Genomic DNA, 16,778 nt, shown 5'->3' on the forward strand with positions numbered 1-16,778 from the left:
CACACACACACACACACACACACACACACATATATACAGTCAGGGGGCTGGGAAGGTGGCTCTACTGCATGCATGAGGCCCTGGGTTCGACTCCTCAGCACCACATAAGAAAAAAGAAAAAAGCTGGAAGTGGTGCTGTGGCTCAAGTGGTAGTCTTGAGCTGAAGAGCTGAGGGACAGCGCCCAGGCCCAGAGTTCAGGCCCCACACCGGACCCCCCCAAAAAATATATATTATATATACATACAGTCAGTACCACATCTCTTTTCATACCTACTTGCAAAAGGAAATTCACGTATTAATAAAAAATATAAAAGATAGCCCAGAAGAGCCTGCTGCCTCCACTGGGACAGCCTCCATGGGGTAGCCTCCACTGGGACAGCCTCCACAGGGGCAGCTTCCACCGCCTGCATCCCCCTCGCTGCCCCTTGCTGGAATCCTAAGAAACTCACTGCCCACAGGACTCATCTGAGACCTGCTACTGTCACCTAAGTAGCAGAACTGTGACATCCGAGTGGCTAACCCTTCCTAAGTAACTGCCTTGCGGTAGATAGGCTCTACTGCTCCATTACTGTTAGCCCTGTTCGACAAATGAGGAGACCACGAGGGAGAGGGGTTGAATAACACACCCACGGTCACACACAGTAATGGGAGACCCCAGCTCAAACCCACACAGTCTCTTGCTCCAGAACTGTAAGTTTGGCCTGAACTTGTTTTATTTTCCTGTCTACTAGCTGGATGATGAATTCTGAGGTGTCATCCTAAGCTGGCTGATGATAATACAACAGTTAAACATCAGTAGGTATTCACATTTAAAGAATTGTAAAAACAAGATTTTTCCATTATAAATCCTTATTTGCTATGTTTAAAGGTTATACAAAAAACAAATAAACAATCAACAAAACCTATTCCCAGGGCAGGGAAGAATTAACACCACTGCTGTGAACAAGGACAGGTGTGGTAGCAGGCAGTGTGGACAGCACACAGCCTCCTGCTGTCAGCTCATTCTGGGTCCAGGAGTTCACCTTTGAGTTGACATTGGTTGTCAAGAGACCCAAAGCATCATCATGTTCCTTGTTAAGAGTAGGGGCCGCCAGGCGCTGGTGGCTCATGCCTCTAATCCTAGCTACTCAGGAGGCTGAGATCTGAGGATCATGGTTCAAAGCTAGCCTGGGCAGGGGAGTACATGAGACTTTTATCTCCAATTAACCACCAGAAAACCAGAAGTGGCACTGTGGCTCAAGTGGTAGAGAGCTCGCCTTGAGCTGAAGAGCTGAAGGGACAGTGCCCAGGCCCAGAGTTCAAGCCCTACCACCGACCAAAAGAGAGGGGGGGAGTGCGGGGGGTGTGAGTGACTTGGGAGGCAGAGATAGGAGGATCATAATCCAATGCCAGCTCAGACCAAAATCAAAAACAAAAAACTTAGTGAGACTCTCAAAGGGTAAGCTAGATGTGGTGGCATTCATCTGTAACCCCAACTACATGGGAGACATAGGTAAGAGTATCATCAAATCTTGAGGCTGGCCCTGGGCAAAAGGCACAACACCACAGTAAATCAAAGAACCCACTTTACATCTTGGCCCAAGACCTTGGGATCTGATCACATTAAACTTGCTGGTGGCACAGTCAGCGAAAACAGGGTGCTATCCACTTGGATACAAGTGCATGCATCCTATCAGAGACCTCTATATGGAGTTGGGCTCTGGGGAGAAAGAATGCATGGGTCTAGGAGCCAAGGGGAGGAAGATCTTCTATTTTCTAACTCCCCAAGACCTACAGGGGATTTTGGGCACCTCTTTTTGCCGACTTTGGGCTCTGAAGTCAGCCATCTTGGTCTCCAAAGGGAACACAAACTTTACCAGGGGATATAAGAATCCCACTGATTATTGGGCATGGCTCCTCCTGGTACTTGCACACACGAGCAAACAGAAGAGGTACCCTCTTGCCAGAGCAACTGGCTCTGATCTAAGAGGCAGAGCTGCTATTGTTACACGGGGAAGACAGGAATCCATGCAAAGTCTCTTGATCTGCCCCATTCCCCCTGGGTACACCCCAGCTCACTTGTGAATGTCAATGGGGACACGGCAACCAGGACTGAAGATGAGCCTGATGCTTGGGGAGCCAGGCCTGGTAGAGATGAGGCTCTGTGTTTCCTCACTAGGAGATCTTCAGGGTGAGCAGAATCCAGGGTGAGCACGTTGCTAAGGGTGAGCAGAATCCAGAATGGATATCAAGGAGAAAGGAAATGACTAGCAACAGCGGCTCCTGGAGCAATGGCAGCAGTCGGGCGACCATGGGTGCCTCTTAGAAAGGAAAGCCCTCAAAGCCTGTGGGAGCAGATCCCTAGAAGCACAAGGGGAGGCTGAGCGGGGCCCCATGGTGGGAGATGCACCACACAATCGCCTGTTGGCAGAACAAAACACAGCAATTTAACCTCAGTTGGTATTCACTGTGCATGTGGAAAGGTTGTACAAGTGTGCCACTTCTAGAAAAAAAATAAGTTACTCCAACTCTGGAACATAGGCACACAGTAAGAGTATCATAGTTGATGAAGATAAGGAGATAAGAAGAACTCATTGCCTGACTATGTAGCCGTCAGCACGTGGCCTCGTGGTTCAGCCCATTCAGGGTTAGCCCAGCTGCAGTGCTGCCTCCTGGCCAGGCACCAGTGGCTCACACCTATAATCCTACCCACTCAAGAGGCTGAGATCTAAGGACTGAGGATCAAAGCCAGCCTGGGCAGACAAATCTCTAATTAACCAGCAAAAAGCCAGAAATGGAAGCAGAGCTCAGTGCCAGCCTTAAGCAAAACCATTCAAGCCCTAGTACTGGCACACATGCAGGAATGTATGTGCTCGTGTGCATGCACACATACACACCTATACACACACACAAGTAATAATAAAGTGAAGCCTCTTGTAACCAAGGCCTCTCTGGAGCTACCTACATCTGTGACAGAGTGAGGAGGCAAGCGTATAAAGGCCTGCTTTTGTACTCTGGTCAACACAGGACACTTCTCACTGGTTGTTTTGGCTTAGAGATTTCCCATGAGGCCAAGGCTCTGTGAGGCCCACACACTATAGTCTGCCTCCCTCTTGTCTGTTTCCTCCCCTCCCCCTCATAGGTGCTGAACCCTAATAAACACACGACACCCCAACTGCCTGTACAGCAGTGCCCAGGTCTGTATCCCTGGCCCACCTCCTCTGGGCTGGAGACTCTGCGCAAGATTGTAGGCCCAGCATGGACCTATGTGAGAGCTGGAGGGACACAGGGCCTGCGGGAGGGTTTTCATGGTGAACTGGCCCTGCCGTGGTTCTTCCCGGTGGCTCTTCCCTCGCTTGAAGACTTGCTTTGGCTGGTGATCTCGCATCTCATTTCTTTGAACTCTCGTAAATCTGGGCTCATTTGTAACACAGAAGTATCTGTTCCCACTGGCTGATGAAGTATTGCTTCTGCCAAAAAGCAGTGTTCAAGGGCAGAGTTCCAGGCCACGAGGAGCACGCAGGCAGAAAGCTCTGATTCTTAACTCACATTTCTGAAACAACGCCCTCCACCTGCAAGTAACCAGAAGCAATGGGCTTGGGGGTTCCTGCTCAGTTTGTAGGGACATCTCAAAAAAAAAAAAAAAAAACAAAAACCCATGTACAAACACCACCCAAGCGAAGACAGATTTAGGAGAGTTCCATATCCTGGATGTTTTGCCCTTTTCCTGTTCGTCTGACAGAAAGGAGAAAGGGCATCAGTAGAAGTATTAGGGGACAGAAGAAGAGGTTCCAGCCCTGACGCTCTTGGTTCCTCAAAAACCTTATCTGCCCTCTTAGCTTTCTTAACCATGAGATAGGGGTTTGGAGGAAATGCTCCCTGGCTCCTCCAGGTCTGGGATTTTATGGTAGCCTGGATATGGTACCTTCAACAGTATCAGGAGGTGCTGTGGGGTGAGGACCATTCAACATGTGAACATGTGGTTTACCTGTCTCCTCAATGACGGTGTTGAATCAATTGGTCATAGGGGATCTTTAACTTCTAAGTGCTCCTCTGTTAACAAAAAAGTGTCCTCCCCCCAAAAAAGGAGGGAAGGTTAATTTGCAAGAACATATGTACCCACATGTGAGATGTGGTCAGGGCTAGATAGACCTGTGGGGAGGGGGGGAGGGTCCATTCTCACTGCCAGGAAGGTTGGAAGAGGAGGAAAGGGAAATTGGTAGCTTTAATGTACTTAATGAATTCTTTAATTCCAATTGCTTTATTTTTGCAAAACTGCCCAAGTCCCCCTCCCAATCAAAATGTATCTTGATTGGGGGCTGGGAAGGTGGCTCAGTGGTAGAGCGCTTGCCTTGCATGCCTGAGGCCCTGGGTTTGATTCCTCAGTACCACATAAGCAAAAAGAGAAAAACTCGGAAGTGGCGCTGTGGCTCAAGTGGTAGAGCGCTAGCCTTGAGCTCAAGAGCTGAGGGACAGCGCCCAGACCCAGAGTTCAGGCCCCACGACCGGACCAAAAAAAAAAAAAAGTATCTTGATTTATGTCAGGCAGGAAGAGAAGAGCTTTCCCTGTGCTTGAGATTCGTGCTGGCTTAATGATATGATAAAATGAGATGGGAAAGTTTTACAAGTCTGGAAAAGGCTTACAAGTTTGTCTTGTTGAAGCACATGATGCTCTCTGGTTTTCTTCTTCGGGGACAGAGAGGCTGTGAAGAGCTGGAGCTGCCTGAACCTAAAGTCCCTGGAGCCATTCCTTTAGAATATACCTGGAAATGCCTTTACTGGAGCCCCAAAACATGGCAGGTAAGAGAGATGAAGGGACATTCAAGGTTCACGCAACAATTCCCAATGGAGCCTTGGGCTGGGCCACAGGAAATGCCACATCTGTCCTGTCCTATTATGATATGTCTTCTGAAGGTGGAGACAAAGCTGTCCTTAAATTTGATCTGAGACCCAAGAATGGTTAGTAAAGGGTTAAAAAGGAGGTTCCTAAGACACCACGATGAGGAGGGGAAGGGCATCTCCCAGGGGGGATTCAGCGCCTCTCTACCAGCCTCTAGGCACACAGGTAGCTAGCTCCCCATGGAAAGCTGATTCACTGCCAAATAACCAGAACCTAGCAGCGTGGAATCAGATTTTATCTGCTGAGCCATAAATGTGAATAAAAAACAGGGTACAATGCAAATAAGAGCGAATAGCGTCCATTTCCACCCAATGGTCCCTAGATGAATACTTCTACCATTTTCTTCAGTCAAAACAGATAACCACCTTTAGACTCAGCAATCACATATGTATCGCACAAAGTACATGACAACCAAACTGAAAAAACACCATAAAACATTCAGGCAAGACCACAATTTCCTCTGAATTTTTCATGGTAGATAACTGCTGGAGTGCTGAGCACACAGTAGGCACTTCACAGACAATCCCATCATCAATGCAGAGCCACTGATTTATGCCAGTCCTACATGAAGGCATCTGTAAGGAGAACCTGAAAACCTACATTTTTCAAACATAATCTCTCATTTAGTCAGCTGCAACCTTTTTATTTTCTGCATTTCACCAAAGATAATTTAGGGATGGTCAATCAGCTCACACAAGACACATGCCAAGCACATTTTGGAGGTGCTATAAAAGCCAGCCGAGTGCTGGTGGCTCACACTCGTAATCTTAGCTACTCAGGAGTTTGAGATCTGAGGATTGCCGTTCAAAGCCAGTCTGGACAGGAAAGGCCATGAGACTCTTATCTCCAATTAACCACCAGAAAACCAGAAGTGGCTCCATGGCTCAAGTGGTAGAGCGCTTGCCTTGAGCTGAAGAGGTGAGAGACAATGCCCAGGCCCAGAGTTCAAGCCCCACAACCAACAAAAAAAAAAACTACAATAAAAGCCAGCACGAACCTCCGCACCTACCTGCTAGGACACCTGACCATACCAAGAGTTGAGAGGGACGTGGAGCAGCTAAGACACTCCTGGCTCCCCTGGGGGAGTGGAGGACACATGCTCTTTGGCAATTTTTTTCTTTTTTAAAGAAATTTTATTTTATAGGAAAGATTAGTTATAGGAGAGATTAGTTACATAAATAATGAGTACACTTCTTTGTCAAACGTTGTTACCCTCCCCCTCCCTCCCTCATGCTCCCCTCCCCAAGTTGTAAAGTTAACTGCCAACACAGTGTCTTGTGAGAATCGCTGTTGTACTGGTTCACCCTTCGTCCATTGTCTCACCATTTTGTTATTCCAGTTCTCTTCCCCAAATCAGATAAATAAATGTATATACAAGACACAGGGTGCCAAAATAAAAAACAGTAACAACAGGGATAAAGCAAAGGGGAAAAAAAATAAAAGAAAGAAAGAAATAGCTTCACACAGTACATTAAAAAGAAAAACCAAAACATAAAAACAAAAAATTTCTTAGAAGAGCATCTAGATCTGTACTCCTCAAAGAGAGCAATGGGAACCCAGGTCCACACACAGACACCTGCATCTGTATTCACACTAACTTCACTGACAATAGCCAAGCAACTCAAACGTCTACCCACAGATGCAGGGATAAACAAAATGTGGGGTATCTAGTCAGTGGAATCCTACAAAGCAGTAAAAGAAATAAGCTACTGATACATAAACATATATGATGACTCTCAAAATGAATGTGCTGAGTATAAAGGCTAGTTTTGTTTTTGCTTTTGTTTTTTAAAGGGAGGTATAGCTGGGCACCAATGGCCTGTAATCCTAGCTACTCAGGAAGCTGAGATCTGAGGATCGCAGTGCAAAGCCAGCCCAGGCAGGAAAGTACATGACACTCTTATCTCCAATTAACCACTAGAAAATCAGAAATGGTGCCGTGGCTCAAGCGGTAGAGTGCTCACCTTGAGCTGAAGAGCTGAGGAATAGTGCCCAGGCCCAGAGTTCAAGTACCACGTACTTGAACCAAGTATCAAAATAAATAAATAAACAAACAAATAAAATAGAAATAAAAAGGAGGGTAGATGCTACATTATTCCACTTATATAAACTTCTACAGCGACAAAAACCAGTGTCTGGGATGGGGTGAGGAGGACAACAAAGGGGCAAGAGACAACACTGGGGTGATGGCAGTGCTCCTGTCTTGGTTATGGTGAACGAGGCTTGTTTCGCAGGTATGCACGCATGCCACTTTAAATACATGCAATTGATTCTAGTCTCATAACCTCCAATGAAGCTGGTAAACTTACAGCTTTGAAGAAAAACGAATGCATATCAGATCTGCAATAAACTCTTTACTTCAGTACATAAATACATTTTAAAGTAGCCATGTGACAACTCAAATTGCTTAGTTACAGATTCTAATTCAACTAGAGGGACCTAGCCATAAATATATGTATTGGAAGAGAAAGAGGCCCACCAGATTTTTCCTGTGGTCATGAAACCTAACACTAACCAGAAAGATGACAGTCAGGGATGGGGGTTACAGGAGGCTGATAAGTTCTTAAGTTCTAACAGGTTCCCATCTGCAGTCTTGAACCAACAAGCTCTGGCAAGTTTTCCCAACAATCATGTCCCTGAATGGATGTTCTGACCACAGTTTTTCCAAAGCATTCATCTCTGCAGCCCCTGTAGAGCAATGCTTCTGAATCTCAGGTGGAGATAAGATAGCTCCTGCTACCCAGGAACTGCTACACAATATGGCATGCTTCTGGGCTTCTCCCTCAAACAGCTCCCCATGTGGTTCCCGTGTGTAGTTAGAGCTAGGACTCCAAAGATGTGCTCCCTTATCTGGCCAGTCCCTCTATGCCAGACCCTCTGTGGGTCTCAGCTGAGAGTCCCTTACAGTAAAGACGGGCCCTGTCTGCTCACCCTGAACTCGGAGCTGCAGCTCTGTTTAGCCATGCCATGACCCTCACCCCTGCTTCCAGACTAAAGAAAAAGGACCAGATTTCTCCACACTAACCAAAACTGAAGAGATTTAATGCCCTAGCAAGCTAGAAGTACAATCTAGGCTGAAAATAGGTTTCTTCTATTTTATTAAGAACTCCTGTGTATTTACTAGAAATGAGTGCTCTAAATGACTGGTACCACCAGACCAACATCTACTCTGCCCCAAAATACTTGAGCTAAGAGTCAAGTCACTTCCTGCTATGCTGTTCTCACATTACTGAGGTCACAGAGCTGCCGGAGCTTCTGGAATCTGTACTGCAAGAGAACAGAGACCCTGGTTCATGACTTCTTGATCACTTATAACACTAAATGAGGGCTTTCTGGGTGACTAAGAGCCTACAAAGCAGAGGAAGAGAGAGAGAACACATTATCAGGAGACTCCATGATTTTCCATTCCAGCAAAGAACAGAAAGATTAAAAGAGTTTTGCTTGCAATCAGCGGAGGCCGAGGATGTCATGATGTGAAATATGAACAGTCTTGAAGCTCCGACTCTTTGTTATGAAAAAAGAGATTTTCAAAAAAGATCCAGCTTCTAGTTGATGGGCTGCACTACACAAACACCCAGCTTTTCTTCCTTTGCCCAGTAATGGCCAGAGTGATGTAATAACCACACCAGGCAGCTGCCTTCCTGGACAAAATCACCTTGTAAAGGAGAAAGGCAATTACGAGGTGCAATGGAATATCATTTTTAAACTGATTCTTCGGGCTGCCACACTCAACTCAGTACCAAATAGTTGGGGTTCTTTATTATACTTTTCTATTTTATGTAACTTCTCTTTGATTCAGTAACTACAGAAAGCACTGACTTTTAAGTTTCAGTCTGTGTCACAATGGGTCGGAGACCAACATAAGTCAGGGTAGCTGAGAGTAAGGTTAGGACCAGAGCCAGATGCTGAGAGTTGCAGGTGTGAGGTGGGTAGCCAGGGCACGGAGGCAGGGCAGCTGGCCGGTCACCAGAGCCTCCTCTGTCTTGCTCTGGATCCCTGGCACAATTAACTATATACGGGACTTCTAGAAACACTACACGGCTGATTAACAAAGTCTGAGTTCTTCAACTATAACCTGAGCTCCATTTTACCATGAAAGTGTTCTGACAATTTTACCCTGCCCCGACTTGTGGTTTTGCATTCTGCTGGGTCAGTCACAGGCAGTCAGTGTTGGTGGATGAGTGTTGTGGTATCTCAGGGCTTTTGTTTAAGCTACCCTTATTTTATTAACTAATGGCCCCAAGGTGCACACCGAGGCTGACAATTCAGATGCACCACAGAGAGGCTTAAAGTGCTTCCTTCAAGAGGAATCAAGAGGTTCTCAACTTAATAAGGGAAGGAAAAAAAAAAAGTAAGCTGAGGTTGCTAACACCCATGGCAAGAACATATCTTCCGTGAAACCAAAGGAAAAACAAAGTCATGCTAATCTTGTTGTTCATCCATTGTTAGTCTATTACTGTGGGTAACTTATGAATTAAGCTTTATCACAGATGTGTAGATACAGAAAAAGCATGGTACATATAAGATTTGGTGCTATTTGGGGTTTCAGCCATTCACATTTCCACAGACAGAAAAATAATGCATATACAAACATAAACACTGTATTACTATATATCCATATTAGTACCACAGCACAGCCCCACCAAGAGTATAACGTCCTCATTACCCAGCTCCAACAATTAACGACTATTTTAACCAGACCCCACCTTGCACACAGGAAGGAAAGATCGAGTATTTCTTTGGTGAATCTGGTCTGCACACATACGCTCGCGCGCGCGCTCGCTCTCTCTCTCTTTCTCTCTCTCTCAGATGCAACTAGGAAGCCTAAGGATCAAATGACTTCTGGCTTCCTGCCACAGGCCAGCAGCTCTAAGCAAGGGGGAAGGCAGGAGCCCCCGGGCTGAAGCAGGGAAGCAACATTCTGCTGTCCATCTGAAGGATTACAACCCCAATAAGCTACCGATTTTGGTCTGTAGCTATTAGCTGAACAGAACATGTTTCTCTCAAGGGGAGAAAAGTAGTGTTCACAACATATATGCTAATGAAGCACACGATATAGAGCATTTAAAACAAAATGTCCCTATATTTATTCTCCATAGACAGATTTTTGCATTAATATTGATGAGGGATTCCTCGTTTATTTCTCTCAGAGACTTTTCTCCTGCCCAAAGAAAGGGGATAAAGGATAAGTAACATGAACCAATTATCTTTTAAACAGCTACAAAACGCCATCTTATTTATCTGCAACTGCGACTGATTAATCTTCCTAATATACCACCTTCCACACTGCAGACCCGCTCACGAGCCCCCCGGGCCTGCTCTCCCTACAGCAGTTCACTGCCAGGGCTCGGCCTGCCTTCCAGGCCCTGCCTCTGTGAAGGTCCCACAGCCGACTCTCCATTCCCACTGGGCAGGTAGGCAGACCAGCAAGGAGATGCCGGCAGCCACAAGTCTCATCAGTTGCTACTTAAAAACCCGATGCTAACACTCCGCAGCCACTATGTGCCCCCAGCCCGTGAACACCTGTCTAGAACATCTTGTGAAAAGATGCTCTGGGCCTTGTCAGCCAGGGAAGCACACAGAAAGGAACTGACCTTCTAGACTTGCTTGTTCAACCACCAGCAGTAAAGGTGCTGCAGAACCCCGACACTTGCAGAAAGGGGCAAATGCCACAGCAGGGTAAGAGCGAAGCCTTGCACGAGTGGGGGTGAGGAGCCAGAAGGAAGCATTCCTTCTGCCCGGGCCCAAGCATAGTTTTCCTCCTTCATCAATGACAGGCTCAGACAGTCTCTCTTCCTCTACCTGCCAACGCCATGAGGACATAAACACATAAAACAGGACATTTCAGCCAGTATTATAGGTATGTCTTCTGCAGGCCCTCAAATGAGAAGCAAAAAAGCAATGCAGAGAAAGCAGCATTGGAAAAAGGTGGGTCACAGAAGGTCTGTTTCAGATGCTTGGCCTCAAATGCTTTTCAAGTCCATTTCATGGCCAGTGAGAAACGAGCCAGCATCCACAGCAACCAAAAGCAGAGAGGAAAGGTATGAGCAGTTAAACTTTTACAACTCAATCAGGCCGGGCCCTGGACTCTTCCTGTCTGGCAGGAGCTGGGTGCCCAGGCTGGCTTCAAGCTCAGGCTGCCGAATGCTGACCTCACAGGTTTGTCCAGACGGCCCTTTACCAGCCACAACTGAAAGCTCAAAACAGTTGGGTATGGTGTACGTCTTACCAGTCTTTTAACTTTTTCACACACGTGCACTGACACTGATACACTGAAAATGATTGTAGCCAAAAGAGAGGCTAATAGGAAACAGCAGGGTTTAAGGCCCTGTCCTCAGGTAAGCTCTTGCCACTGAACTTCCCTGTACAAACTCCAGGCACCATGTAGGTAAGGACAAGTTGTTTTGGGATCCAGCTGGTGTTCCTCCAGTCCTGGAGACAATGTCAGTCTTGGGAGAAGAAAGGTAAAGAAGCACTGAGTCAGAAGCTTGCACGTGACACTATTAATAATGAGCTGCGCAGGGCCAGTTATTGGAAACTGATCTCCTCCTTATTAATGTGGTCCCGCAATGCAGAGGAAAGATTTCTCCATGTTCTAGAATGCAAACAATGTTTTAATCTTTAATTATATTCTCAATTTCGGCTCTTCTGGAGAGCTACAGCCACCTAGGCTGAGGATTATTTCTTTATTACATAGCCTCTCTGTGGTATTTAATGAATATTGTTACTTAATACTTGCCAGTAGGGGAAAGAAAGAGTCAGTGAATTTCCACCCAAAGTCTGGATGACTTTTTCCAAAACTCAGGAAGCGTGGAGCCACACAGTCCATCTCTTGTGTGGGACAGGGGGAGAGGAGAAGCACGTGCTCAGAGTGAGCCACGGTGCTTGTCCTCATGAGCTCACAGACCTGCATTCCTACCCAAGAAACCTGGCTTACGCCGAGCTCAGCTCCAGTCAATGGAGCTGACATTCAGACTTCCTACCATTATATGCATTAACAAAACTGTATAATCAAATTCTGCTCTCAGCAAAAGATCAACAATTCCAGAGGCAAAAAAGCAAGGCCATGCCGAGGCTGTGTGAACACAGTTATGTAAATGAGTTTTTGCAATAAAACTGCAAAAACCTGGAGTTTCACATCTGGATGGTTTGGGGGACAGGGTAAGGGCTCAAAAATGAGCAACAGAGAAAGAGGTGATGATGTCATGGCCGGCTGGGAAGCTAAGGGAGGGCCTCTCAGCTCCTGAGCACTGGCAGGCAAGCATCTGCCTCACCTGGTGAGATATCACCAGCAGGCCCCACTCATTGGCCACTTCACAAAGGATGGAGGTGTGGCTGCCTTGCTCCTGTGATTCCTGGGGGTCCGTACTTCAAGTCAAAGATAATAGGAGCTTCTGCCTTTCAAGCAGCATTCGCCCACATCTTAGGAAGGAGCCAGCTGTCCAGACAAACGCCGCGAGCCCAGTGAGCTTGTGGGGACCAGCATTACGAGCCCTGTGAGTTCACGGCTTCTCAGGAGCCAGCATGCAGGGCAGTGGCAGAAACAAAACCTTTCAGAAACCCCCAAATCAAGTCAGCGGCCCTGCTGACTTGTCATCCAGACCCCAAAATCCCAGAGGAGTGAGTGCGACAGGAAGTGTGGTCCCCCCTCGTGGAAAGGCCGCAGTGAGTGACTGTCTTTGACACATCTCCCTCAAAACAGAGTTCATCCCTCTGTGCCATGGAAACTCATCTCAAAGAACACAAGGGGTGAATGAAGCCCTGTGGCCTTTTGTTCTGGCTTGGCTGTTTGGCAGTACTGGGGATTGAATTCAGGACCTCTGGCTTACTAGGCAGGCACTCTACCACCAGCCCCACACCACCAGTCCTCTTCTATATTGATTATTCTCAAGATAGGGTCTCACTTGATCCCCAGACTAGCCTGGACTTGGAACCTCCTATTTGTGCTTCCCCTTGTCACTGGGATGGCAGGCACGTGCCACTGTACCAATCATTGTGCATCCCCCCCTTAACTTAGAATACAGATATGTACCATCACACTCAGACATTAGTTGAGATCAAATTTCATAAACTTTTAGGCCCAGGCTGGCCTCAAACCACAATTCTGGATCTCCACTTCTCAAATACCTAGGATTACAGGCCTGAGTCACAGTGCCGGGCTGGGATACTTTTCTCAGGGTAGGTCATAAAGAGAAAAGCTTCCACCTGGCTCTCATTCTCTTAGCTCACCAGCTACCATGTACTGAGGATACTCGTGCTCGTGTAGCCTGTAAAGAGGCCAACGGGAGGAGGACCCACAGCCCCCTGCCGACAGCTCCACTGGCCTGCAGGCCAGTGAGTAGCCTAGCAGCAAGTGTGGCTTCCGAGCCCAGCCAAACCTTCAGCTGATCATGACCCTGGACAGTCACTGAACCCTCACGAGAGACACTGAGGCAGAACGGTCCACACAAGCCACTCCCAGACGCCATGGGAGAAGGATAATACTTGCTGCTGCAAAAACACTAAGTTTGGGGATAATTATTATGCAGTAATAGCTCATTAACACAGTAACCTAGAGGATCTGGGTGTTTCACTAGGAGGGCCAAAGGATTTCCTTATGACAGAGTTAACCGTGGTCATGTGCTTATAATAAAGATTGTATAGTTAGGAATCTTCAGGAGCATACAACCATAGCATCGGTATTAAAACACAAGATCAATATTCCATAGATCAAATTATGCTGCCTTACATTATGAGCAATATTCAATAATACAGTAGGATAGAACATAAAACAACATTACAATACAATGTGGAAATACTTTGTGGAAAGTCTGGTTGTTAAAAATTACATATTAATGGGAAAAGGTGTAGAACAATATCCAACAATGTGTTCATAGTAACTTTCTCAGGGTTATTTATCTTTTAAAATTTTTTACATCTACGTTATACATACATCACCAGTGTTCCATTTCCTTACCTAAAAAAATAATAACCTAAGTAGACTTGCAGCTCTGTCATAACCAATATCAAATCCAGTGTGATACATACTAGGAGCTCAAAAAACACACCCTGGTAGGCTTCTGGCTACAGACCCTGTACACTAAGGAGTGCCCTGAAGTCTCAGTGAGTTAAGAAAGCAGCAGTCAATGGTCTGCTAGGTATAGGAAGTGATCTCATTAGTGTATTCTGCAGATATAGTGTCCACTTTTCTCTTTGAAAGACTTTAAGTGCTCTGAGTGATCTATATAAATTTCTAATGACAGTTGTGAACACCTCTCTCTCTCAGAACAGTGACTGTTGGTTGTATGGTGCTTAAAATAGTTTCTAAATGTCCTCGTAATAGCATGTCACCTGTAAACAGGTTTCAAGCCAATGCAAATTAACAAATGGTGAACAGATGGACTGAGAACTGACTTTTGTCAAGAGAGAGTTAGCAACAAACACTTTTGGCTCCAGTCTTATGGGACTGTTCGAAAGTCTTTCTCTTCTCGCCAAACATCGACTCAGAAGACAACCCATGCAGGGAAAATGACAGGTTACAAGGCCTGCCAGGCTTCAGAGAGCTGAGCGCTGATGTGCAGAAGCACCAGATCAACATGTAAGCCTAAGCCACGACAGAGCGTAAGGCCTCATGAAGCTCTGTGCCCCTCACCTCAGCTTCAATAACATAAAATACAGCCCCTGGGCATGCACACGGAGGATGAGTCCACCAGTGGGTGGGCAGCCTGTTCAGGAAGCAAACACAAAATGCGCAAGAAGTGTAACAAACCACAGAAAGGGTGGCAGATGAGTGGCCACCAGCTGGGGAAGGGGCCCTGCTCTTCCCCTCTTTTCCCTCCCCAACTTTCTGCTCAGAGAGGCGTTCTTTGGCCATGCTTCTTAAACAGGATGCTTCCCACACTGTATTCCTATGATTCTCTTCCTGACATTAATACTAACTAGAAGTTATGGTACTAGGGACCATGTCCATCTAGCTCATGTCCCACAACCATGCCTGACACACAGTAGGTACCATAAGTATTTGTCACCAAAAAAGCTAAGAGATCTGGAGGGAAGGCAACCAAATCTTATTTGCAGATAATCCCTTGGACCAAAGATGTAAACCCAGTTTGTAGCTACGGACATGAGGAAAAGAAAATACAAGAAGAAAACAGGACAGCCTAGGAGTATGTCCAAAGTCCAAGCCCAGCCTTTAGAGTGTGTGGTCTCTCTGGGAAGTATGGACCCTGACAGAAAAACTACCAGCAAGAAGTGACTACACTGTAATGAAAAGGAAGAATTAGACTAGATGAATCTAATAGATACTCTGTTGAGTTAACAAATTAAAAAGCTGCTATGCTGGTCTAGAAGTATAGCTCCATGGTATAGTATGAGCTTAGCAGGAACAAAGCCCTGAGCTGTACTCAATCCCAAGCATATGTACACACATGTACACATGTGCACACACTCAGGTATAAAAGATGACGCATGCTGTCATTTTTATGAAGTTCAAGGATAGGCAAAATTAATTTTGTGGTATCACTACGTAGCCCAAGACTTGACCTCTCAATGCTAGGGTTACAGGCACGCACCCTCATGCCTAGCAAAAATGAACTGCTTACAGAAGGATGGCAGGGTTGGATGTGGGGAGAGACTGGGTATGTGAGGACGAGTTTCGGGGTTCTGGAAGTGAGGGCAGCGTGATGCGCACACCTGTGAGAGGTCAGCAAGCTGCTGGACCTCACTGTATCTGCCGTCCCAGCCATGCAGAAGAGAAGGGCTCCCTGACTCTCCTTGGAGGCTGCCCCCAGGCCCAGTCAATCCTTAGATGCTCTGCAGCCACATCCTTGGTAACGAAGGACAAGCTAGGGACTAGTACAAAAACTGCCCCAGACAATAAATCAACTATGAACTGCAGCTCTCTAAGTTATGTTTTCCAAAAGAAACAAACATTTTTGTAAAAGCATCACTTTTGACAGGCCTAAAACAAGTGCAAACAGAGTTCATCAGGACCAAGACCCCTTCTGAAGCCCCTCACTCACTGTGGTGGGAGGACCAGCGTGGTGGGCTGAGACTTTGGTCGGCGCTTGGCAGACACACCCATCTGATTGGCAGAACGCTTCAAGGACTGCTGGTTCAGAAGGCCAGATGCTAGACCTGCGTGGTACTGCAACTACAGGAAAGAAAAAGCAGGATGAGAGCGGGACAGAGACAGGATTGGTCAATACTTGATGGCCTTGCCCCCTAAACACACTCCAGGTTATTTCAAATGGCTCACATGCTCCTTCAAGGAATTTCTTCTTAAAGAGATAACTGATGATGAAGATAAATGAGGTGTACATCACAACATCACAGATGAGATCTGCATCTCATCACAACTTATGAGAACTGGACACAATCATAACACCTAACCATGAACCTGGCAAATGGCTAAAACAGCAAAAGAACCTTACAACAGCACATGGTTAACAACAAAAGAGGCTGTGCTATAGGCAGACAGACTAAAAAAAGACTCCAGAGAACACTAACCGTGTATTTCTAAATACTAGTCCAAATTTGGGTGTTTTTTTTCTTTCTTCTTTACTTTTCACTCTTATTCACGTAGGTCTTACACTAATGTTTTTAAAGCCTATGTCAATAAGATCCAGAAGCTTTTCTTGGAGATAGAGATGATTCGGGGGACTCCTGCTATTACCAGGTCTTACTTGTAATAAAACTGTGGAACTCACAGTCCATGACTGTACACCAGGACACCTCAATGCACCGTGAGTGAGCACCTAAACCCTTCTGCAGGGCTGAATTACTGGATGGGTAAGGTGCAATGCAAGTTCAGTCACAGGAAGGAGCTCATGAATATACCTGACAACAAAGTACAATGGCTTATGGGCTCACTGGAGAGTGTGATGGAGGAGTCCTCTTGGTTTCCACTTCATGTGGCTA

The 16,778-nt window shown here is 46.2% G+C and overlaps 1 protein-coding gene across 2 annotated transcripts in view; it reads right to left on the bottom strand.

Moving 5' to 3' along the window:
- Positions 1-16,778, bottom strand: part of Med27 (mediator complex subunit 27) — a 177,803-nt gene that overhangs the window by 97,199 nt on the left and 63,826 nt on the right. For both annotated transcript variants that reach the window (XM_013021240.1, XM_013021241.1), the window contains exon 3: positions 15,881-16,011. In XM_013021240.1, the coding sequence (XP_012876694.1) occupies positions 15,881-16,011 (131 nt within the window). The remainder of the gene's footprint in view (positions 1-15,880; positions 16,012-16,778) is intronic.

The sequence above is a fragment of the Dipodomys ordii genome, unplaced genomic scaffold (genome assembly GCF_000151885.1).
Source record: "Dipodomys ordii isolate 6190 unplaced genomic scaffold, Dord_2.0 Scaffold55, whole genome shotgun sequence".
NCBI lineage: Eukaryota > Metazoa > Chordata > Mammalia > Rodentia > Heteromyidae > Dipodomys > Dipodomys ordii.